The sequence below is a fragment of the Equus asinus genome, chromosome 22 (assembly GCF_041296235.1).
Source record: "Equus asinus isolate D_3611 breed Donkey chromosome 22, EquAss-T2T_v2, whole genome shotgun sequence".
Classification (NCBI taxonomy): Eukaryota; Metazoa; Chordata; class Mammalia; order Perissodactyla; family Equidae; genus Equus; species Equus asinus.
In genome coordinates, this window is record NC_091811.1 from 46,306,882 (window position 1) to 46,332,752 (window position 25,871).

General features: G+C 35.2%; 1 protein-coding gene across 1 annotated transcript in view; it reads right to left on the bottom strand.

Annotated features, from left to right (window-relative positions):
* The window catches only part of ADAMTS20 (ADAM metallopeptidase with thrombospondin type 1 motif 20), a 163,145-nt gene that overhangs the window by 89,938 nt on the left and 47,336 nt on the right, over positions 1-25,871 (bottom strand). Inside the window, exons 5-12 of the mRNA XM_044756219.2 lie at positions 23,463-23,546; positions 22,548-22,672; positions 21,136-21,176; positions 12,668-12,773; positions 10,712-10,858; positions 8,684-8,825; positions 6,717-6,821; positions 628-773 (exon numbers count right to left, since the gene is read on the bottom strand). Coding sequence (XP_044612154.2) covers positions 628-773; positions 6,717-6,821; positions 8,684-8,825; positions 10,712-10,858; positions 12,668-12,773; positions 21,136-21,176; positions 22,548-22,672; positions 23,463-23,546 — 896 coding nt within the window. The remainder of the gene's footprint in view (positions 1-627; positions 774-6,716; positions 6,822-8,683; positions 8,826-10,711; positions 10,859-12,667; positions 12,774-21,135; positions 21,177-22,547; positions 22,673-23,462; positions 23,547-25,871) is intronic.

Sequence of the window (25,871 nt, forward strand, 5' to 3'; positions counted from 1 at the left end):
TCACATTACTGCATTAAAAATTCTTGTTAATAGACTTTAAATGAAAAGTGTCAGATTGCTTACCAATTTATATATAACAAACATTGCTTAAAAATCTTTATGGAACCTTTAAGTTCTTTTAAATAGTTGGATAAGGGGGAATAATGCACCAGTCAAGCTAAAGACACTGATGCATCTATAACATGAGAAGCCGAGAAAGAAAATATGATGTGTCAAATTACACAAAACAAAAAAAGTGGTAACGAAACTATATATTTTGTCCAGGAGAGCCAAAATAGTTGAAAGGAGGCAGATCTTTCAACAGAAACACAGTAAATGTAAAAATCCCATTATATTACAGTCATTATATCTATTTCTCAAGTTTACACTAAAGCAGAAAACAAAAAAGTAAATGGGTCTGTCTCAACTCAGATTCTAAGACTTAAAATAATCTATTTAGGTTGTTTTTTTTTTTCCTAAGGTCTGAATCTACCAAGATATAAAGTAATATGGCTTAAAGTATTCCAGAAGTTTTCTGAATGTCAGAAACTTACAGACTGACCTCCAGTTTAGAAGAGAATGAAACTGATGTTTATTGTCTGGTGCCTTGAGATAATCTTAATTTACAGTGACATAAAAAAGACATACTTGGGGCGATTACAGAGTCTGGTTGTGCTTTTGATTCCACCTCCACATGTTCTTGAACAAGAACTGTAAGGTCCCCATGGTCCCCATTCGCCATCTACAGGACGTGTTTCCATTTCTTTGTTTACACATAGCCCATGGTGGCAATGCTATGAAAATAACACAAAAAGAAATGATTCCTGTTTATCTAATCAGAACATCGCAGAAATTCTAATAGAAGCATAAAGATCAAGAGAACAACAAAATGTATACGATTTAAAGCAAAAGGTTATTAATTCAGAAATGTGATTAAATATAACACTTTATGAATATCTCTTGAGAATCTATTTAGTAACTGCAAGATCTATAAAATGCAAGAAGAATAGGAAATTTTCCTTGGCTTTGAGATTTAGAGTCTCACTGTGGGAGGAAAGACCTATACATATGGGGAAAATTTAGCAAAATAAATATTTTTTTAAAAGAAGCAAATGTTAGATTAATATAGTACAAATCCATGCTTCTGTTTTTTCACACAAAGATATCACACCCTCACTCTTTTAGCTGACTTTCTACTCCATCTCATCCAAAGTCTCAATGATCCCTGTTTCTTACTTTCATCAAGAAAACGGAACCTTACAGAAGAATCTACCACACTCTCCTTCCACTCCTTCTACCCACCCAACAGCATCTATGCCCAGTACTCAGCCTTATTTTTATACATGAAAAATCCAGGATCCTAGCCAAAGTCAATCCCTCCACCTATGCACTCAATCTTACCCCTTCTCACTACTCAGAACATCACTCTAGCAATTCCCTCATCTCTCCTACACCAGTGTTCCGGTCTCCACTACATGAAAACTAATCAAAATGTGTTTCATGCACTGATGCTGGTCTATGGACTAGTTGCTGTCAGTCTGTGAGGAGATGAGTAGAAATTAAGAGTAAGCATTCAGAAACTTTTACAAGACATTGATGATAATTTTGTTTATTAAAGTTAATAATTTAAAAATAAGCTTATATTTTATTTTCAATTATGGCAAGATACACATAAAATTTACCACCTTAACCATTTTTAAGTGTACAGTTCAGTGGCAATAAGTACATTCACATTGTCATGCAACCATCGCTACCATCTATCTACAGAACTCCTCATTTGCCTAAATTGAAACTCTACACCCATTAAACAATAACTCCCCATTCTCCCCTCCTCCCAGCCCCCGGCAATCACCATTCTACTTTCTGTTTCTTTGAGTTTGACTACTCTAGATATCTCATATAATTGAGATCATACATTTGTCTTTTTATAACTGGCTTATTTCACTCGGCATAAGGTTCAGACATGTTGTAGCATGTGTCAGAATTCCCTTCCTTTAAGGCTGAATAATATTCCAATGTATGTATGTACCACATTTCGTTTATTCACTCATCCACTGATGGACACTTGGGTTGTTTCCACCTCTTGGCTATGGTGAATAATGCTGCTATGAACCTGGGTGTACAAATATCTCTGAAACCCTGTTTTCAATTCTTTAGGATATGTACCCAGAAGTAGTATTGCTGGGTCATATGATAATTCCATTTTTAATTTTCTGAGGAACCACCATTTTGTTTTCCATAGGAATATCTGGCTTATACTTTGTCTTTTTCATTTCCCTACTCAATCATTTTTACATTTTATACAAAAGTATCAGTTTATAAATGATTAGATTTTTTTTAAAAAAAGATTGGTCCTTTACTGGAGATAGTTTGAGAAGAACTAGATCATTCTCATTAACATGGAAATACACTCTTGTTTCTCCCACTTTAGAAACAAAAACAACTTTTCTTAGATCTCAATTCCCTCACCAGCGACTGTCCTGTTTCTTCTTGAAAGAAATGCTCATTGCCTAACTCTCTCTGCCTATGCTCTCACAACCCCACCCCAGCCAGGCTTTTATGCCCCATCTTCCCTGAATCTGCTCAGCTGTAGGTCTCCACAATGGACAGTTCGCAGTCAGTCTTCCTGGACTTAGCAGTACGTGACACAACTAATCGTTCTTCTTTCATACAGTTATTTTTTTCCTCTCGGTTTCCAGAGCTCCACACACTCTTGGTTTTCTTTCTTCTCTAATGATTACTCTTTCACAGTTTGTTTTGCTGTTTCTTCTTCTTTCTGACCCCTTCATGTTGGAATGCCCCAGGCTCAAATCTTGGTCATTTATTCTTCTCTATGAATAATCATTCCCAGTCCAGATCTCTTTCCTGAACTCTAGACTATATATACAGCTGCTTCCTCATTTCTAACAGACATTTCAAACACAGCAAACCCAAAACCAAACTCCTGCCCTGCCCCGCAAAACCTGGTGAGCTGAGCTAACTCAATCAGCCGAAAATCTAGTCATTTGATCTCTTCCTCCTCTAACATTGCACATCTAATAATTAGCTAATGTTCTACTTCCTTCAAAAACATAGAAAAGCTGACTTTTAATCTTCACCTCCACTGCTCCCCCTCTGGTTTGAGTGACCAGCATCTCTCACCTCTACCATTGCAATAGCTCCCTCAGTAAATCTCTGCTTCCACTCTTGCCCTCTGCAGTTTAGGCTGAACAGTTGTCAGGATGATCCTTTTATAACTTAATTTTAAATAAATTAAATCAAGTGATTCCTCTGCTCAAAACCCTCAGTGATTTCACTTTGAGTAAATGTAAAGTTCTCACAATGGCCTCCAAGGCCCCAAATAATATTCCTCCAGTTACATCTACACATCTCTCTCTTCACTCCACTCCAGCCCCGATGCCTTCCTTGAACACATCAGGAACACTCCAGATATAGGAGCTCAGCTGTTTCTTTTGCCTGGAACTCACTTCCCCAGATATCCTCATAGCTAACTCTCTCACTTCTCTTAAGACAGTTCATGGCAACTTTCCATAAGATCTACTACCTTGATCATCATATTTTAAACTACAATCTGCTCTCTCCTACCAGAAAACTTCCAATCCTTTTTCTGCTCTTTTTTTTATTGCCCATGGCACTTACTGGTCACAGTACTGTTATGTTAGTTGTTTGTAATCTTCTACCCTCCCCATAGAAGTAAACTCCATGAGCAGCTTTTCTCTTTTGTTCGCTGATGTATCCTACACACCTAGAATAGTGCCTGACATACAGTAGGCCCTTGATATGTCTTTGTTGAATGAATGAATCCTATAACCAAGCTTAATAGCAGGAAAAATGCTTTGTGCCCTCCATTAGAACAAATCATTCAGTATGAGAAATCCACATTAGAAGTGAACAAAAACAAAATCTTCATAGAATGCACTGTGGCACTGTGTGCATGTCAATTTTATGGGAATCATCCAAAAACATTTCAAATAATCCTCGCACACACTCTTGTGCATTCTCTCTATATACATATATGTCTGAGAGATCTGAGCATGAAAAAGATAGACTGTTATATTATTCACCATGTAGTAAAATTAACTCATTGTCAGATGGATTCACCATGTCTTCATGCAAGTGGACTTACTACTAAAAGCATATAACGTCTCAGATGTAAGATAGTCACAAGATAAAGGGACTAAAGGAGAGTGTTAAGGCAAAATTGTAGGACATTTGTTTAAGATTTCCCTTGAATACAAGGTCCACTTAATACTGAATATGGCTAATGCATAGGGGCTCATTATCTTCAATTAATAAAAAGAAAGGAAATTTATATCTATCAGGATCCACATGTTGCTACCCCAGATGCCATCTCTACTCTTTAATCTCCACAGGCTTTAAAGTAGGTCTCAGTATCTCATCACATTTATGTTGAATTCCAGTAAATCCAAGCCCACCTTACCATCTCATTGGGGAAATATTCAAATGGTTAATAAGCAGTTGAAAAGATCCTCAACATTGATAATAATCAGGGAAACGCAAATTAAAACCACAATGAGATTCCATGTTAAACCCACCAGAATGGCTATGATTTTATTAAAAGATTAACAATATCAAAAGTTGGCAAGGACTGCAGAGCAACTGGAACCTTCATACATGCTTGGAGGAGTTTGAAATGGTACACATATTTCGGAAAATTGTTTGACACTTTCTTAGGAAGTTAAACACACACATACCCTATGACCCAGCAACTCTACTCAAGAGAAATGCAAACATATGTCCACAAGAAGACTTGTACAGGAATGCTCATTGCAACTTTATTCCTAACAGCTGAAAACTGGAAATGACCCAAATGTCCATCAACAGGAGAATGGACAAACAAATTATGGTGCATTTGTACAGCTGAATTATACTACAACATTAAAGAATGAAGTATTGATGCACACAATACTATGGATGAAACTCAAAAACTATGTTGAATAGAAGAAGCTTGACCCAATCCTCCCTCCCCCAATTAGGGGTATACTACATAGTTCAACTTACATTATAGTCAAGAACAGATGAACTAATCTATGGAGATAGAAACAAGAACAGGAGTTGTTTCTAGAGAAGAGAAATTGTCTACAAAGAGGCAAGAGTGACCTTTTTGGGGCAATGGAAATGTTCTAATCTTGACAGGGTTGTTGGCTATGTGTGCATCTACATTTGTTAAAACCTATCAAACTGTACACTTAAGATCTGTACGTTTTACTTATATCTCAATTTTTAAAAATCATATTTATGCCTGAGCTGGATTTGGACTGCTCAATGAATTAGTTATAAATAGTGTATCTCTTGATATTTATAAATATGTCAACCACTATTTTAGCCACATGCAATGAAACCTGAAAGTCCATGGCATATAGTACCTTTAAAACTTGCTAAGGCCACTAGGGTCCTATCCTAGATTGGAATCAGGTGAGCATCTTGGAACAAGTCCTCTATCTAATATCAGAAGTTCAGCATTCAAACTTCAAAGAGGTTTTTTCTCTGCTCACCCTCAGATAATCAGTAACTATCACAAATGCCACTCCTCTCCCAAAAAAGTCAATTACTAGTACTGCTCACAAGAAGTGAGGAAAATAAAGGCTTTTTAATAATTCTTACCCTCAAAATAGAAATTTTAGAGAAATTACAGTTCAAATATTAGAATTCAGTTCTAGCTTAAAGCTATGAACTGAAGTCCCCTAGAATTTGATCCTAAAATAAAGTAATCTGAATGCTAAACCATTTCAATGAGTACTTCAGCTACAGCAAAAACTGCTGAAGTTCCAAATAAAACTTTAATGATCAATTCACTTGTGATGTGAGCAACACTCATGGAAACCACATGGCTTTAGATGGAAAAGTGATTCCAGAAAAGGGCAAGAGCTGGTACAAACATTTCAATGAAGCAATGGGAGGTAAAGACACAAGTTCAGCTAGTGACCTGACCTTAATTTTAAGAAGTTTTTACTCCTACCTAATGTGAAGTTAACAACAGAGGCCGCACTAGTCAATCCATTGCCAAGGAAGTGTTTCTTTTCCACCGAGCTAGCTCAGAGGAGGCTAACAGACTAAAACGTATTCAACGCAGACACACTGGCCACTAAGGCCAACAGAACTTGGCCTCATCCTAGAGCACCAAGTACAATCGACCTCATCCTCACACACTGCACGTTTCATTACCATGGTGAGCCCTATCACTCAACATCCTGTTGGCAGATTTAGGTAAGTTCGTGACGGATGTTAGAATGGTAAAGATGTAGGTTGGTAGGCAGTTTATTTTAGGGGTATAACGTATTTTAATAGGTTTAGAACCAATAATGATCTGAAGAAGCCACTTAAAACTTTGTTATACTTAACTGAATTTTATGGGATAAAATGTATACAATGGTAACATCCTTGAATTTGGGGGGTTGGCTGAAACATAAGGACCTTTATGTCTATATACTCATTTTTAATAGCAAGACTATAATACACTTAAATAACTATATATCCATGTAATGATTTATATAACTATGTGTAACTTTAATATTCATCTGCTAGATCTTGAAAAAAATGGCAAAATTAAAAATTTAATTCACTTAATGTACTATATCAAACAAACATGGCAAAAACATTAACATTCAACTAGCAGAACAAAAGTTGACAGCGAATAATGAAGAGGGCTGGAATGCAGAGCAATCACATCCTTGGATAATCTCTTGACACAAGACTCACCCTTCGGGAAAACCTACCATCCCAGGACCACAGTTTGTTCCATCTGCCAGTGGCATGTGTTGAGTGCGACAGCCCTTGTGAACTCCTTCTGCACTCGTGCACCACAGACGCCTGCATTGTTTCTGCAGAGTAACAAAAAGCAGGCAAGTAAGAGTAAAAATAATAATACAACCACTGGATCAACTCAGTATAATGTATCGGTTTATAAGTTGATCCTATATATTTCCTGATTTCATGGTCAGAGCTGGAAATAATCAGTAAAAAAACTCTTTACTAAGTAAGCTCTACTCATCGATTTTCTTCTAAACACATAAAATGGCAACATTTAGTTTTTAAAAATTTTAGATTTTCATCCTATGTTGAACAATGGGAGAAAGGAACTGGGGTGGAAATATTCAAAATTATGTGAGACATTTTTCTCTCTTTGCAAGACATTTTTCTAAAGGACTTTTTGTTGTTAAATGTTATGCACAAGGAGTTTCCAAAAGCCCCTTTTGATCCGACAGTGGAATGTCTGAATAATGTGCATAGAAATACTGTATAATGTATACTGGTTTCCTAGTTTGTGACTATAATGCATACTTTGAACTTTTGAACAAAGAGTTCTAAAGTTTTCACAAGAAACAAAAATCCATAAAGGCTCCCAGGAGCTATACCCAAGACAATTCCTTTCTTTTTCTGAATTTAAATTCAAAGTTTATTTGGTGTCTAAATCAGGTAAGAAAGAAATGCATCTTTTATAACAAAAAATTAAGGTAAATCTTCCCATCTCCATAGTGGATGTTTACAGGCTTATACAATTAATGATTATAAACTTAAGATTTTAGGAACAATATTCACTGTGTGGAATATGTTTTGTATGTCCCTGTGCTCACTGTTAAGTAACTTTCATTCATTAATTCAATATTCAATAAGCATTGATTTTAAAGGACCTATTATGTGGCAGATCCTGAACTGAACACTGGGGATATATCTTTATTTAAATGAATAATGCTGCACTCTTGGTCCAGTGAGCCTCACAATCTGGCAATTTGGCAAAGGTTTGTACAGGAACGAAGAAAATGGAATGACTACTATTCTTGGAAAAGTAAGGCACGATTCACCAAAGGAGTGACATTTATTCAAACTAAATCCTAAATCTAATCCAAAATAAGACAAAATCATGATTACAAATCCAGTAAAAGTGTTAAATCAGCTATTTCAGCAGAAATTTAACATATCTAACCTATGAAAAATCTTCTAAATTATAAAGCAATAGCTTAATGAAAACTAAACAATAAGCCCCAAATTTCATTCCTCTGGATTCAAATTTGTGTAAATTAAAACGTACTCTAGGGGCTAGCCTGGTGGCGCAGCGGTTAAGTGCGCATGTTCTGCTTTGGCGGCCCGGGATTCGCGGGTTCAGATCCCGGGTACGGACATGGCACCACTTGGCACGCCATGCTGTGGTAGGCGTCCCACATGTAAAGCAGAGGAAGATGGGCATGGATGTTAGCTCAGGGCCAGTCTTCCTCAGCAAAAAGAGGAGGATTGGCAACAGTTAGCTCAGGGCTAATCTTCCTCAAAAAAACCCACAAAAAACAGTAGTCTATTAGATTCCTGAGTCCTTTAAAACAACTCATTATCAAATACTTATATTTTCTCCCCCACCTCCAAAATAATATCATTTGAAAATAAGTATTTGAATGCTTTTAATTTTCAATAACTTATCTGTGGCTGTGTTTTCCAAATGGAAATATTTCATAAGATTTTGTGAGAGTTAACAAGGATCATTTTTAAGTGCCTAACGCAGTACCTGGTATATAAGTACTTAATTTCATTTTCCCTTTTTTAACCCCTTTCTGACCAAATTTTTCTAAGACTTAAAAATGTTTAAGATATGTCTAGTTCACCTTCTGTCCAAGAGAATAAATGGATATCCGGAAATATATTCTAACTACAACTTTACGGTAGTTTTCAAATAAAAGGACAGAATTTTTCTTACCAAATAGGGACACACTTGTGACCCAGGACCGAACATAAGTTCACATTGCTTGTTTACATCATACATTAATCCAGGAAGTTGTGAAGACAGATCATATATCCTTCCATTTGGTTTGTCAAGGAGACATTCCCCATGACCAGTACTGTACCGATGACAGAAAATAAAATATTGTGAACACACATGGATGCATTTCAGGATAAAATGCTTTATTATATTTTCTGTTGTTCTGCACTTTCAAGGAGAATATCGGTATTTGTTCACAGTTTAATAACCAACTCATATCAAAGTCAGTAAGAAAACCTCACAGTTCACAAAGGATTTTTTGTATGTTTGTTCTCATTTGATCCCCAGAACTGCCTTAAAGGTACCATTTTTAAAAAGAAAGACGAACATATATTCATCAGAACATAGGTTATGAAACATACATTCATTTTTTGATCACACTACACTTTTGGTCTACTTTGCTATCCAATAGTAATACCTTGTATCTAACGCCCAAATTGCCAAAATGTAAAAATAAAAATAAATTTTCAAATCATTTGAGAAAATACATTTACAGTTCTGAATGACAACAAAACAAATGAATTTCAAAAAGTGTTATGCTGTCTCCACTTCGAAGAGGTTTTTTCAGAAGGAATTATAATACAGAGTCAAGAATGCCAGCCTTGGGAGTCTGCAGTCTGGTTCCACAGCATGCATGGCTGTGGACAAGTTAGTTATCTCCTTGACCCTCAGTCTCCTCATCTGAAAATTGAGAGTGGTAATATCTACCTTGCAAGTTTCTATTAGAGTACATGACATACTATATTTAAAGGCGTTATAAAAGTGGTAAATAGCAGGGGAAATGTATATTTGTTACTCCTAGTTTGTCATGTAATATCTAGCCTACAGAAAACTCTGTGAAAATGCCATTCCACTTGGATTAAAAGCAATAATTTGTTCCATTGCAATAATTAAAAGAAATATTGTTTTGGAAATTTTTAGCGGCTAGAAGGATATAATAAATTCTGTCAAAAAAATGAACATGTAACCTTTAAAATTCCTGTTGGAGAGAATCTTAATATTACTCCTTTCCAAAAGAAAGCACACCCACTGGCATTGCCAATCAATAGCACGGTTAGCTCTTCAACAAAGCTACATGTAATCATGTAAAGATAAGCAATTTTGTGTTGTGCTTTTAAATAAAGTCCCCATACAAGGGTAAACAATCACTGTTGATTATAATTATGGGATATATTATGAACATAGATTCCAAAGCATGGTTTCATTTATTCCCATAGTTCTCATAAAGAGAGGGGACTAGAAACTGCATGCATGTGTGATGAGAATGCGTAGTAGAAGAAATGAAACAGTATTGCATTAATACAAAAAAGATCCCTGGAAAGAGCTTGGCCTTGCCTTTTGCACAAGTTTCAGTAACTATAATAGAAACATCACTTGGATAAAAGTTGGGAAGTAGAGAAACCTGATAGGAGATGGAGAGACAAGGTGAGAAAAACCCGGATCCGCCACCTCTCTTCAGAGCCAGGAAGAGCCTCTAAAAGAATATGTTAACCCAGAGACTCCGGATCCCTGTGGCTTTAGAAGCTCTTTGCAATATTCATAGTTTGACTTCAGCTATTCCCTTTAGCTTCGAGAGCACCTCAAACTTGAGCCACTCAAACTCCTCTCAAAATATTACCTGGTAGCTTCTGAAAAAATTCAAATGCATACAAGGGAGCTGTGATTCCCACATAAGTATCCCCTAAAAAGGAGTTTTCATTATAATAGAGAGCCCAAATAAAAGAAAACAATAGCTATGTCTGAAATACCAGCGCCCCCCTCCAATTTTTTTTTTTTGGAATTAAATAATGTAACTCTTTTACTCTTTTCTTGTTTTTAAATATCCATTTGTACAGTAAAGCTTAAATTTAAACAATGAAAAATTAGACAGAAATTGAACCACGTTAAAAGAACATACAAATTTCAAATTTTATAAACTAATAAATGTTCGATTATTTAACTAAAGGAACATAAAATCTGACTTACTCTAGGAATTCAGTGATATATTTCTGACTGCATTTTGACCAGGTCCAAGGACTTGTGTGGTAATTTAAAGTTGGAGCCATTACATGATATTGATGTTTAATTCCAGTTTCCTTACATTTAAAACTATCATCATGTGGAACATTAAATCTAAAAATAAAAATGAACACTTAAGAATACTAAAATATATATACAACATTAGTAACAGATTTTTTACACTGCACTATATTGTAAAATGCAGATAAATTTGATGACATCAGAATGTGTACCCTTGATCTCTCCATAAAGCACTATAAAACTAGGGTTACCTTCATGTTTAGAAGCACATGATCTCTGAGAAACACTAGACTATAACTTTGCTCAGTAGCCTCGTCTGTTGATTTGGTACCTGAATCTAAACAAAACATTTGGATTCTGGCTCATCTCATCACAATATGGACATAGCATTCACATAAAAACACCTGCAGTTTTCAACATGCACATCCTAGAAGATATGTGTGGAAAGGTTAGATAAAGGCGAGACCACACGAAACTCTAGACCATTGACTATTGCTAGAGTATCAAACGGACTTGTCTAATCCCTAACTCCACACCATTCTATAATATCCATCTATTTTACATCAAACAGCCTAAGTACTATTTCTAGTCTATAATCAGTAAGTCATGCTCGATAAAACTAGAATAATAAAAACAAACCTAAAGGGCAACCAAATCTTCACAACAAGAGCAATGATATTAAATAACTAGCTGGTCAGCAACAGATCCGACACGTTCTTTTGAGGACCCAAGTATAAATTCACATTTAGAAGGAACATTAAAACCACCTGATTCAGGTACTTGCATGCTGAAATTTGTAGTTAAATCAGCCTTTTAATTAAACTACTTACCCATATGCTAAAGACAACTATAAAATTTCTCAGAAACAAAATAAATGTCTAAGACGGTGTACCCTCTCCAAGAACAGTCTTCTATCAGATAACAGCCTTGGAAACCAGCAAATCGTGCTTTTCAGACCTTGCTGCAACCCATCTACTGCCTCCAGGTATGCTCTGATCCCATCCCCCACTTCAATAAACAATCTGACTGTACATCTGGCTGATGATCATGAGACACAAGCATGCTAAAAGGGAACCGAAGAGCCACTAGTTCAATAAAAATGATCTCCACTTCAAATTATTCCAGCCGAATAATGATGTCAAGGCATGACCAGGAAAAGAAAATGGAGTCAAACTAAGAGAGCTACCTCTAGCCTCAATTCTTTATCAGCAGATAACCAAGAAATCCCAGGAGTGCTGGGGACATTTGGAATCATTTTTCAGAGGATGAGTTTGTAGGGGTTTCTGGCTTTCCATGGGAGCTCTGAGAGCATCACGGGAAATCACGGCCTCCATTCTTACAGCATAGAACCCCAGTAGAATATCTAATAATGCAGGAACAGATAGGAGAATCCCACATTTTTACAAAAAACTATGGGGCTGGGGGGAAAACCTTTTAAAAAATCTTTCAGTGATTAAGAAATTCCCACAGGCCACATCCTCTGCTGGAGCTCTGAGCTATATATAAAAGCAAGAAATGAGTTGGTATTACAAATGTTTTGGGGAGTTCCCCAGAACCAGGCGCCCCTGCAGGCCCTCCCATCAGATGGTAGAGGACAGTACCTGGTCATGTTTAGGATAACAAGGGATAGAGGCCAGAAGTGCTTGTCATGTAATCCAAATAGTAAATGAAATAAAAGAATTCCCAAGTTCTAGTTCTTTGCTTAGTTTGTTGATCTGTGCAGCCTGTCTGACCTGACATAGATCACAAAAGAGCCAGAGTTAGCATTTCAGGGGTGAAAATTACACTAATAATATTTTATAAAGAAATAAAGGTGCTAATTACTCAACTGAAGGTGGAATTTTAGGCATCCTGTGCAATGATAAATGAAGGCACTTTACTGAGGTGACAAAAGGTACTTACACGTGCCCAAGCTCGTGGGCTATGGTAAAGGCAGCACTGAGCCCATTTTCTTCACTAATGGAGCAGCTCCGCAAAGGGTCACACAGGGTACCTAATTCTGCTAAACCTGAAAAATTTCATGTTCGTATTTCACCAAAGTGGTAAATAATACCAAGTGAGAAAGAACTAAATTTTAAAGCATTTACCATTGGCATTACAACTTAGAAATGAATGCAACATTGGCTGTTAATATTGCATAAATGTTCTATAAGGTGGGGAATAAAGAACAGAATGATTTATCAGCAGTTAAAATCTTTTGGTAAATTCTTAGATTCTTTTACTAGAGAAAATAATCCAGATCTATGGAGTGAGCAAACAATTTTTAAAACATAGGAAAAGGAAAAGAATATTAGTTACTCGAAGGATGAAGTTTTGGGCCACATTAGTGTCGAATAGTAGGAAAGCCAATGAAATTTTAAATTGGTAACAGAAAAACTAATAAATAGTACAGAACATTAGAAGTCTAAATTTGCTTTTTTTTTTTTTAAAGTTTTGAGGTAGCATACAATTATTCAATTATATGATAATTAAATGAGTAAAAAGATGTTAAGTGCTTAGAATAGTCCTTGGCATTTAATATATGTTAAACAGAAAATGATTATGATAGAATTATTGCAAACACTTAATAATTTGATAACTATTTCAGCAACAAAAAATGTATCATACATTAAGATCTATTCATTCTTAAATAATGAATAACATCCCACTTGAACAGGTTGCTGGAAGATGAAGATAGTATGGACTGGCTGGACACCAAAGACAACAATAATTAGTTGATCGAGTCCTTTAAAAATAGAACAAGAAAGCGGCTGGCCCTGTGGCATAGTGATTAAGTTCACACACTCTGCTTCAGTGGCCCGGGGTTTGTGGGTTCAGATCCCAGGCACAGACCTACACACTCCTCATCAAGCCATGCTGTGGCAGTGTCCCGCATACAAAGTAGAGGAAGATTGGCACAGATGTTAGCTCAACAACAATCTTCCTCAAGCAAAAAGAGGAAGATTGGCAACAGATGTTAGCTCAGGGTCAATCTTCCTCACCAAAAAAAAAAAAAAAAAGGAAGAAATTCAAAATAAATGTCCATTACAATCCATATTCAATCATCAACCAAGTTCACATTTCATTTATTTACTTTTTAATGTAACAAAATACCATGGTTTTTGCTTGCTACCCTTCAATATTTGCTTGTAAATTTATCTGTTTTCCTATCATGATTCCTTTCATAAAAGAATTTTCACATGCAAAATAACCAGTTTATTACTTTAAAGTTTCTACATTTAGAAAGAGATTAATATAAGCAAAGATATTAGCTACTGTGATTTAGCTCTCTCTGATTATTCTTTTATTCACAAGTTATAAAAAAGGACATTTTCCTAGTATTTAAGGTAGATTTCCTAACAAATAGAATGTTTTTGTTGTGCTTTAAAAAAAAATGAAGTTAAACTGAGGAATCTAAAAATGCTGGAAAAACTCAGACTAACAAGTTGATTTGCCAATTCTGTTTTTTTTTTTTAACAAAAAAAAGACAAAAAGAAAAGATTTTGCTTCTTTCTGACACACTGCCAGAAGCCCTTCCTTGGGCAAAGTGCCCCCAAAAAGAACTTTTCCTTAGTTAAAATCAAGACCAAAGGCAAGAAAGAAAAAGAAATATATTCTTTATTTAAAAGTCCTCTGTTGAAAGTAGGAGAGAATTACTGTTTTCCTTAAGATTATAAAATTCATACTTGTATGTGCAATTTTTTTTAGTCAATTTTGCTTCTCCTCCTTTGTCAGAATAAGTTAAAACTGGACAGACTTTCTCACGAATATCCTGCTGTTCCCATGCCTTCATTAGTATTTTCAATTTGTCTAGTGGCTCAATTCCAATACATTCATTCTCAGGGCTGTGTAGATATTTGGAGCACAATACTAACTCCATTACCACCCAAACTTTATATTTCATGCTTAAAGATGGATATATTCTTTTTTTGTTTTTAAAGATTGATACCTGAACTAACATCTGTTGCCTATTTTCCTTTTTCCTTTTTCCCCTTCTTCTTCTTCTCCCCAAAGCCCCCCAGTACATAGTTGTATATTCTAGTTGTAGGTCCTTCTGGTTGTGCTAAAGGTGGATATATTCTAAACTGAACCTTTTAGTCACATAAAAGATCTGTAAAAATACGCATTGCATATGGTTAGAGACCTAGCTGAAATATTCCCATAAATAGGCAAAACCAACCAAATTTGAAGTAAATGTATAGCATTATGGTACCAAGCAGCTAGTTGATGGCTTGTGCCTAGGTTCACTCAGGCTGATCCTGGGTTCTATAAAAGAGGACAGAAATGGAAGAAAGTAGCATGGGCCTAAATTTCATACCGATTCCTTGTGTTTGGAAGTGCAAGAAGCTGCACCCAATCTAGCCATTTTGAAGAATGAAAACCATTCTCAACATACTTTGCAAAACATGCTCAGAGACTGAGACAACAATACTTGCAAAGGAGATATAGCAGGAAACCTAGTAATTATTACCAACATTTTGTGTTTGTCATTAATAACTATGCTAATTTCTTATTTTTCCACATATTTTAGATGAGGAAATAAAACACTAATACTTGTGTTAATATAAGGCATGTAGCCTTGGGCAAATTATCCTCATCTCTAAATTCATAGGTTCGTTGTGAAGATTAAATGAGTTAAATCACGTAAAACCTTAATAGAGCGTATGATACACAGTAAGCACTCATATCTCCACTATTGTGATCATTACCCTTGAATTAACAAAGGATAAAAAGAATGTTTTCATTTTAAGAGTCTGTTTCTAAATGTCACTATGATTTACACAGGGACGCTATGCATAGGGATGGCTGAAAACTACAAAAAATGACTGGGTACTAGGAGACACCCACTTCTACGTGAATAGTGCAGAACACCTAGCAATGAATCATTAAAAAATTAGTAAGAAACAGCAGATATATTCATACTTAACTTTTAGTATACAGATGTGACAACAGGGCATCAATAATGTAAGAAACAGTATATTCAATGGATTCTTTTTTCCCCTAAAGATTGGCACCTGAGCTAAAACTGTTGCCAATCTTCTTTACTTTTTTTTCTGCTTTTTCTTCCCAAATTCCCCCAGTACGTAGTTGTATATTTTAGTTGTGGGTCCTTCTAGTTGTGGCACGTGGGACGCTGCCTCAACGTGGCCTCACAAGCGGTGCCATGTCCCCACCCAGGATTGGAACCAGAGAAACCCTGGGCTGCCGAAACGGAGCGGGGGAACTCAACCACTCGGTCACAGGGCCGGCCCTTAATGGATTCTTGATGGATGATTTACTCATAAAATATACCTAACAAAGCCAGAGAATATTTTTCAGGGAGAGGAGAATAGGTCTGTTGCAAAAATTAAAGGAGCAGCCATCTATTTCCACAAGTTTGCAAGATTAGAGTTTCCAAAGGGTCCTTCCAAAGCAAAGAAACTAGATCTTTAATAAATACTGCTTTTTAATAAATACTGAGCTCTCATGGTTTACAACAACTATCAAGTCCCCACCTTTAAAACCGAACACACATATTCTCTCCCCACCATCTTCATATACATGCATGTACACACACATACACACACACATATTTATACCCTGAGCTAAGTCCTAAGTGGTAATGAACAGTAATGAATAGCAAGCAATGAATAGTAAGGATGGAAGCTACTTTGAGGGCAAATACTGATATAAGTAATATGATTCAGAGACTAAGAGCTTGCTAGGGGAAGCTTCGAAGTAGAGGATCTGATGCTGAGTTTTCCACGTTAAGTTAGGGACCGTGGTTAGTAACATTCTTAAGGTTACAGGAAAAACTGAAAATGCCTTCTGGAGGAAACACACACTTTTTAAGCAGCCCATTCTCCAATCTCATGGATTAGGATCAAGTAAATAGGAGTTCACAATGATCACCAAACACACAAACAAACAAGTCCGTGTGAAACCAGCAGAAACCGCATATTTGGCTATCAAGTATTTCAGATGCGAGAGTTGTCAGAGACACATATAAAATTACTCAATATAAAATGTTTAAGTAGACATGAAAGGCAATTACAAATATGAGCAAATATAAAAAGAATGTAAACAAAAGGAAGATTTTGAATAAGACCTAACTAGGACCTCTTAAACTGAAAAACATGTATTTAAATGGAAAATTCAGGGGGTAAGTGAAATATCAAATTAGAGCCAAGACAAAAACAGTAAAACTCATGTTAGACCTGCTTGAATGAGGCGTGAAGAGAAAAAGAAATGAAAGCATGGAGAACAGAATGAGAAGACCCAATACAAATATAATCAGGGTCCCACAGGAAAGAACAAATAGAATATAAGGGCAAATTTGGGGGTGAAAAAAAGAGGATGGGAATTTTAATCACAACATATCCCAAGCAGGATAAATAAAAAGAAATCTATGTTCAGACATTCAGTTCTGAATGTTCAGTTCATTTAATGAAATAGCATTATATCAAAGACAAAGACAGGATCTTACAAGTAGCTAGAATAAAAGACAGATCACCAAAGAATCTACAAGTAAACAGACTACAGATTTCTCAATGGCAACAGCTGGAAGACAACACAATAACATATTCAAAATACTGCGAGAAAATAAATGTGAATCCAGAATTGCTACCCAGAAATATGGGTAAATTGAAGACATTTCCAGGAAAATTAAAATAGAAAATTTTTCATTAATATGTCTTCACTAAAAGAACTTCTAAAGGATATAATTCAGAGGGAAAAAAGGAAAATAACCTCAAAAGGAAGGTGTGAGATGTAAGAAGCAGTTGGGAAAATTTAAAAACATGGGCACAAAATTAAACAAATATTGAATACAAAGCATTATCCTCTAATACGCAAGGGTTTACAAAATAATAGAAATAAAATAGTGGACAACAATACCATGTGAGTTAGGAGGAAGTTGAACGATGTTTAAGTAATCTAAGATACTGTTTGTTTAAGAGAGAGCTGTAGACAAAGTTAATTATGCCAGTGAAAAGCCAGAGTAACCTCAAAATACGAGTATATATAATTTTCAACCTGCAAAGGGAAAAGTGGAATAAGAAAACTAATTTAAAAACTTAACCCAGAGAAAGGCCAAGGAAAGGGGAATAAGGGAAGCACAGTATAAAATGAGATAAACAGAAAACAAAAGCAATGTGGTATATATAAGTGAATACGTAACAGGAATCACAATAAATGTAATGGTCTAATTTTGCCAACTAAACAGAGATTATTATAGTTATTTTAAAAATTCAATTTTATGCTGATTCCAAGAGAAACATCTGAAGTAAAAGGGCACTAGAAAACTGTAGGAAAAAATATATCCAGCAAATACTAAACAAGAGAAAGTTGGGGTAGCTATAGTATTATCAGACATAATATAGTTTAAATAAAACTACACTGACTTTGTTTCTTTAAAAAGCATTACTAGAGACAAAGAGAGTCACTACACAATTGTAAAAGGTTCAATTCAAATTTTTATGTACCTAATAAGTTAGCCTTAAGATAAATGAAATGAAAAATTGCAATACTATATGGAGTAACAGATATATACTCATGTTTCAAATTAGTAACCTAACAGTAGATATAGTTAATTTGAGCACAATTAGCAAGTTTGATTTAACAGACATATATAGAGAATTCTCTGTACTACGTTAGAGAATATATATTCTTTTTAATCAACCACATAATAGACCATAAAGGTAATATCAAAAGATTTCAAAGAATGTTATCATATAGATCATGTTCGCCAACTGCAATGAAATTAAAATTCAATAAACAAAACAGTCTACACAGATTTAGAAATATTTAAAGGCATTTCTAAATAATTCATGTCAACAAAGAAAACACGAGGCAATTTACACATGTTTAGAATTTTTTATAATTTTAAATAATGTAAAATACCCATAAAAACTTGTGAGACAACAAAAATGACACCTTGAAGTAAACTGATAGTCTTAAATACTTAAAATTAGAAAAGAAGAAACCCTGGATGTTAATCAGCTAAGCAGTCAACTTATATTACAATTAGAACAGCAAGATTAATTGAAAAAAATCTAGAAGATCAGGTTAAGCAAAAATTAATGAAATAAAAACAAGAGACAAAAGTCAATCATTAATTCTTTGAAAAGACAAAATGCAATAGTCAATATTCCAGAGAAATTGATCTATTAAAAAAGAAGTGCAAATAAATATCAGAAGTAAAATGGGCATAACTATAGCTATAGACAGAGGAGTTTAAAAAAATGCCACGAAAATAACCTAAGCTAATAAATTTTCCTACTAAAATAAATGGTAAAACAGCTAGATAAAAATAACTTCAAGTACATTCAAGAAGATCAAAACAACAGTCTGTTTACAGACTATTGGAGAAACTTTTTAAAACAGTTAAAAATCTTCCCACAAAGAAGTCATTTCCACAAATGAAACCCAGATGGTTCTCTAGGTGGAATCTCCCAGGCTTTCAAGATATAGATCATCCCAAACAGTATAAAATCTTCCAGAGAATGGGAAAAGAGATAATATACTCCAACCCATGCCAGAAGGTAAATAAAACCTTGGTATCAAAATTAGACAAATACAATAAGAGAAAGGTTATTTCACTCTGGCTGGATTTAAAAATCAATAAACCAAATAATCTATTGCATTTCTATTAACTAGCATCATACGCTATCTACACTAATAAAAAACAGAAGTCCAACAAAAGTTGTACATGACTGGCTTGAAAGAAAATATATATTATTGAAAGACATCTAAAAAGACCTACATAAATGAATAGATAATTGTTTTATAATAACTTGACATGCTGGTTCTAAAATTTTTATGGAAGAACAAAGGTCCAAAAATAGCCAAAATACTTTTGAAGGAAACAAAGTGGAGTTATATTATTATGATTTACTATAGGATTATAAAAATTAATAGTGTGGAATTGGCACACAGATTAAATAAAAAGTATTGACTAGTGGAATGAAGGGACGATTTTCAGACTCAAGTGCATGTTGTTTTACATATGACACTGCAGATTCTAAGGAAAGGGGGGTGAACTATTCAATGCATGGTCTGAGGAAACTGGTTATCTGAATAGAAAAGGATCTAAAAAAACAGATCCCTATCTGACACCATATCAAAAAAATTATCCTAAATGGTTTAGAGATTTGAATATGAAATGACAAATTTTTAATACAAGAAAACAGGAAAATATGTTTAGCCTTTGAGCTACAGAAGGGTTTCTTAAACAAGATACAAAATTGCTGACACTAAAAGACGAGGTTTATAAATTCAGCTACATTTTCCTATGCATTTTCACATATATAAAAAATTAAAACTAAGCAAGAAATTATTAGAAGATATTTGCAATACATATTAACCAAAAAGGGTTTGGTATCAAGGAGTTATAAAGAACACTTTAAAAGCAGTAAGAAAATGACAAACACCACAGCAGAAAAATAGGCAATGTTTTTCATTTCTCATTTTTCATTCCTCACAGAAAAGGAAATACAAATGGCCAGCAAATATATGAAAAGTTGTTCAAACTCATTAGTAATCAGGGAACTGAAAATTATTACTATAATGAAAATACTACATTTAGATGGGCAAAAATGAGAAACCCGAAGATACCTTGCACTGGTAAGGATATAATCAAAAGGAAGGTTTATATACTATTAATAAAGGTGTAAATTGGTACAACCACTTTAGAAAATAATTTGGCATATCTTTGAAGTTGAACATTGCCACATTCAAATGACAGCAATTCTAATCATAAGAATATACCCTAGCTCTTAGAGCAAAGTTCACAATAGAAAAATGCTGGAATCACCCCAAATATCCACTGAAAGGATAGAGATATGTAGACAGTGGATGAAATATTACACAGCAGTGAAAAATGCATAAACTACAAAGCTCAAAAAGAAATAAAACCACACCATTTCTTGTTTAGGAACACACATATATGTAATAAAACTGTTTTCCAAAAGGTGGAAGGAACTGACACACAAAATTCACAGTATCACCTCCCTCTTGGAAAATACAAGGGGATGAGATAAGGACTCAACACAGGACCTGCAATAGTACCAACAAAGTTCTAGCTCTTAAATCACAGTTATTCACTTTATTATTTTGCTTTAAATTTACATATAGCTTATTACATATTATTTTGTATGGATCAAATATTACATAAAACATATTAAATTAAATATGTCAAGTTTTGCACAGTGCTTGATATTTAGTAATTGGAACATAAATATCAGCTATTATTCTTTAAAATTTATAGACGCAGAATCAAATGATAGTGACAACTGTAATCATTAATCAAGACAATTAAAATGATTAAAACGTAAAACAAAAATGACAAACGTTATTTTAAATAATTCAGTAAACAATTATATAAGCTATATTTAATTTACAAAATAACTTACCTAATGTGTCACATTTCTCTCTAGCTCCACAAATGTCTTCCCTTAAAACAAAAGATTTTGAAGGCTTTTCAGAAAATAATTTTGCGACAAGCCCAAACAAAGATACATAAGCTTTAACTATGACGTGACCATTACCACAAGCTGACTTCCAAAATCCAGTTATTAAGCTCTCAGTAAGTTTAAACCTAGAGCAATGCACCATTTGTGCAGGTCAATAAACAACAGGTGCTATATAAAAGCAATTGTGCATAGTTGAAGTTTTGACCAAGTTCAATGCCTTTACCTATACAGTGTATGTAAAATAATTTACTCCTGATGTTTCTATGTCATTATGAGCTTCAGCTATTATTCTTGCTGCAAAACAATGATGTTCTCAGATGTCATCAAGCTGCTTAACTTTTTTTGCCTTTGCATTACTGAGTCCCTAACCACTCAGTTTGACAGTTCTCTTGTCTCTTTCCTCATGGTCTCTTCTCATAGCTCTTTTCTCCCTCCCATCTGTTATTTCCAATCTTTACTGGTTGGCCTCTACAACCCAGGACAAAACCATGGACTGGTGATAGAACACTGTGTACAAAACTAAGTCAATTCTCTTTAGTTTTGAAAAGAGACAAATTACATGGACTACATGTCAGCTATTCCACATGGACTTAAAGGTTTTCATTTCAGGGTTCTACAAAGCTGAGGTTTCTCTGAGTCTGACTCCCAAGTGAGAGATTTATTTCCTTTGGTCAACCAACCAACCAACCAAACAAACAACAAACCCAAGATCTAAATATGCCAGTAGTGTCAGCGTTGCTGAAACAAAGGTACAAATTAACAATGTATAGTGGTGCTTGTAAAATGGACAATCATTTTATAATAGCAGAGGCTGTTTTCCACATAAATAAATAGGTTTGAGGAAAACCCAAGCAAAAGTAGTCTAGTGATTACGACATGCATTGAGCATCACAACAAGAAATAGATTTAAAAAAAAAAAAAAAGAGTCCAAAAATTGGACAACCAAATAAATCCAAAAGCTCTCTCCAAATAACTGAACAAATCCTGCTCTCAGTCCCATAACTATGTTAGTTTCCCAATATTTTTCCTAATTCTCTCATTTTGAGATTAACAAAATAAGGAAATTTTATTTTATGAAACATTTATGTAAATGTTTAAATAAGGAAATTATTTTGTTTACGTCAAACCATCACTTAGCAATCTAACATTGCTAATTTCCTAAGGAATCAACTATTATTCTGGTCTGAAAGAATGGAAGAATGCTTTCTTTCAATAGTATCTTTTGTAATACAAGCTCTCATCGAACACTTCTGGGTATTGATAAAGAAATCAAGTAACAAGAAGTAGCAGTGGTCATGCAGGAGAGAAAGGGTAAACAATTGTAGTTAGAAGGGTTATTTCTGAAGCTGTACCTTGTGATAAGGACGGCAGTATCATGGTGGGCAGGGTGAGCATCATCAAGAACATTCTGAGTTTGTTGCCATAAACAAAAGTTACGCAACGTGGTAGCTGCATTAAAACTGATGACTGGTCCTTCCTACACAAAAAATGAGCAATTCAATACTACGTCAAAACGTTCATGGCCTCTTTTCCTTCCAAACTTGTCAGCATTCATGCAATTTATCAAATAGCATTTTCACAGGCAAGTGAAGAAGTGGCATCATCTCTCCCTCGTATCTCCAACATATTTTAGCAATACTTAAACATTGTGATCAAAACTGAATCTAATTAGGGGGCCGGCACAGGGCCCGAGGGTTAAGTTTGCTTGCTCCGCCTCAGCGGCCCAGGCTTTCGCCAGTTCAGATCCTGGGCGCGGACATGGCACCGCTCATCAGGCCATGTTGAGGCAGCATGCCATATAGCACAACCAGAGGACCTACAACTAGAATATACAACTATGTCCTGGGGAGCTATGGGGAGAAGAAGAAGGGGGAAGAAAAGAAGACTGGCAGTAACAGATATTAGCTCAGGTGCCAATCTTTAAAAAAAAAACAAATCACTAAATCTAATTAGACCTTCTCAATGTAACCAAAAACTTAACTTCTAAAAATTACCATATTTTAAATCCTTCAACAATAGGATTATAAATTATAATAATTATATTATATATTATTATATTATAGATTTTTTAATTATTAATTTTTTTACTCTGTTGTTATTCCAATTTCCATCACAAAAGAAAAAGGTAATCTCACTCCTTTTCAAATCGAGTTTTTTAATGTAAATGTTTAAAATATCTCATATCTAATAAAAGTTTTATGATCTATATATACCCCCACTAGGAACCTTCTACAACTAAGATTACTAATTTTAGACCTGTTTCTTACCTGTTCATTGTGAATTACAACTAATTTTACAATTACTATGTTTATAAGATTTCCAATACTTGAGTCCTTGTAGATTGCTGCAACCTGCAAGGGAAAGATGTAGGATTAGATATCTAAAATTAATATTTCTTCTCCAAAGTAAATTGAAACTAGTCCTAGAGCATTATTTCTCTAACTTGGCTGCACATTGGAATCTCCTAGGGAACTTTCACGAACCCCGATGCTCAGGCCACATTCCTAACCAATTAAATCAGATCTCTAGGGTTGAGACCTTGGCATCAGCATCTTTTAAAATTCCCTAGTATTTAATAATTCCAATGTGAAGCCAAGTTAGAGAACCAGTATCCTAACCCTGGCTACTGAGATTCATCCACGGATCAGGAGCATCCATATCACCTAGAGCTGATCAGAAATGCAGACTCTCAGGCCCCACTCTGGACTAGCGAGTTAGAATCTGCATTTTAACAAGATGCTCAAGTGATCCGAATGTCTATTAGAGCTTGGAAACTGTTCTAGATGAGTCAACAAGCAATTCACTATATTCTGTGCCATGATCCATAATTTACATGACCACAATGTTCCATAAAAATATGTAAGTTTTACCTATTCCTTTCTGGGAATTTTACCTAATCTTTTCTGCCATGGTTGCACATTTCCAATTCTGAGTATGCTTATGATGTTTAATACTTAGCACTGCTGGGATCCATGGAAACAGACTTATCTAGAATCATATAAAGAGCCATAGAAGAGGTCACAAGTCACAACCTGGTTCATAATTCTCCAAAACTGGAGAACACAAGTCTACGAGGCACTCTGGATGGGCTCCATTCGTGATTCACGGTTAAGGTGCTATCCAGGTCAGTAATTCACCTCCTCTTCTTATAGCCATCATAGAGGTTACCACTGCAGTGGGAGTGTCTTTCATGGCCAATGCCCCTGCCTTGCACTCCCTTAGAGACATAACCCCTCTGGACCTGAGCCACCTGTACAGTGACAATGGCTTCTGAAACCTGAATCACCATCTCCTGGACCATTGCCCAAACCAAGACAGCAATTGACTCAGGAGGTGATACTTTTCTCATTTAGTTAATAAATAAATGTTCAACATCTACTCCTTGCTTTGTTGGCTAGAGACCCAGAGAAAGGGAAGAGGACATGGTCCCTAACCTTGTGGAGCTTAGCAGTTTGCTAGAAGTACCAGTAGAGGAGCCCTCACTCCATCAGCCAAAGCTGCTTCAGCACAATGAATAACATGGCTGCTGCTGCTGCTTCGAGGGCCAACACAGAGAGTATTACCAGAACCAGAGCCAAAAGCATCTCCGGAAATTCTGACACTGCAGGTCAGCACGGATTCAAACACACACTCCAGTACCTTTCCTCTTGTTTTAGCTGTCCTCTCTACCTGCAGGGATGCCTTGGGTTCTAGGGGTAGCATTTTTTGGCAAGGGGGGTGGTGGCCCCCATGGGGTTGACAATGAGTTCAGTTAAGACTGGGACTGTCAGATGATTAGAGATTTCAAGCATGTCTGTTAGCACAGCAGTACTGCTCAATTTCAAATGGGAGCTGTGGAAATTTACCGCTGAATTGATATATTTTTAAAAGTTGCATGGAAAATATTTATCTACTATAGAAAAGAAAGCATATCCATATTTGTGACTTGAGAGTTATCCTTTGATCCTGTGAACTTAAAAGCAGACAGATGCTTTTCTAAGTCAAATTACAAGGTAGAGTAAACAACGTACCTCAAGGTTATGCACAAAGGCTCTTTTTCCCCTGAAAGTGAAAAATGTGTTGTGACGACTACGAGGTCATAGGAGACCATGCATTCACAGTACTCTACAGAGAAAGGAGCTTAAGCACTATGAGGTATCTCTATGGCTAATTTCTCTACTCATTGCCCCAAATATGTTGACTACAAATGACAATGGATGTTATAATATTAGTTATAAAATATATAACCACAAAAATATTTTCTATTTCAGAAAGGAACAGATGTTGTATACCCTTTACTGAAAAGTGACCAATCTACCAGCTGAAATTTGGAAACATATTCCCAGTGTCCTGACAGTATATTTTTAAATATATTACCACAGCAAAATTTCCTTCAATTGTAATGTTAGGGAAAAGATCATTTAAACTATTACACAAGATGGGTAATTTCACAAAGTATAGTCCTTTAAGTTAAACAGACCCAGATTCAAATTCTAACTGCCATTTATTGATAAAACCTACTTTTCAGGATTAAAAGATGGTGTACAAAAAGTATTTAGATCAGGGCCTGGGTCATAGGAATCAATGGTAGCCATTATTATCATTACTACTTATGAAACTTTTTCAGAAGAGGAGGCATATGTTATATATAATGCTAGTTCTGGTACATGTGTTTCAAATTAGTTATCATAGTATGC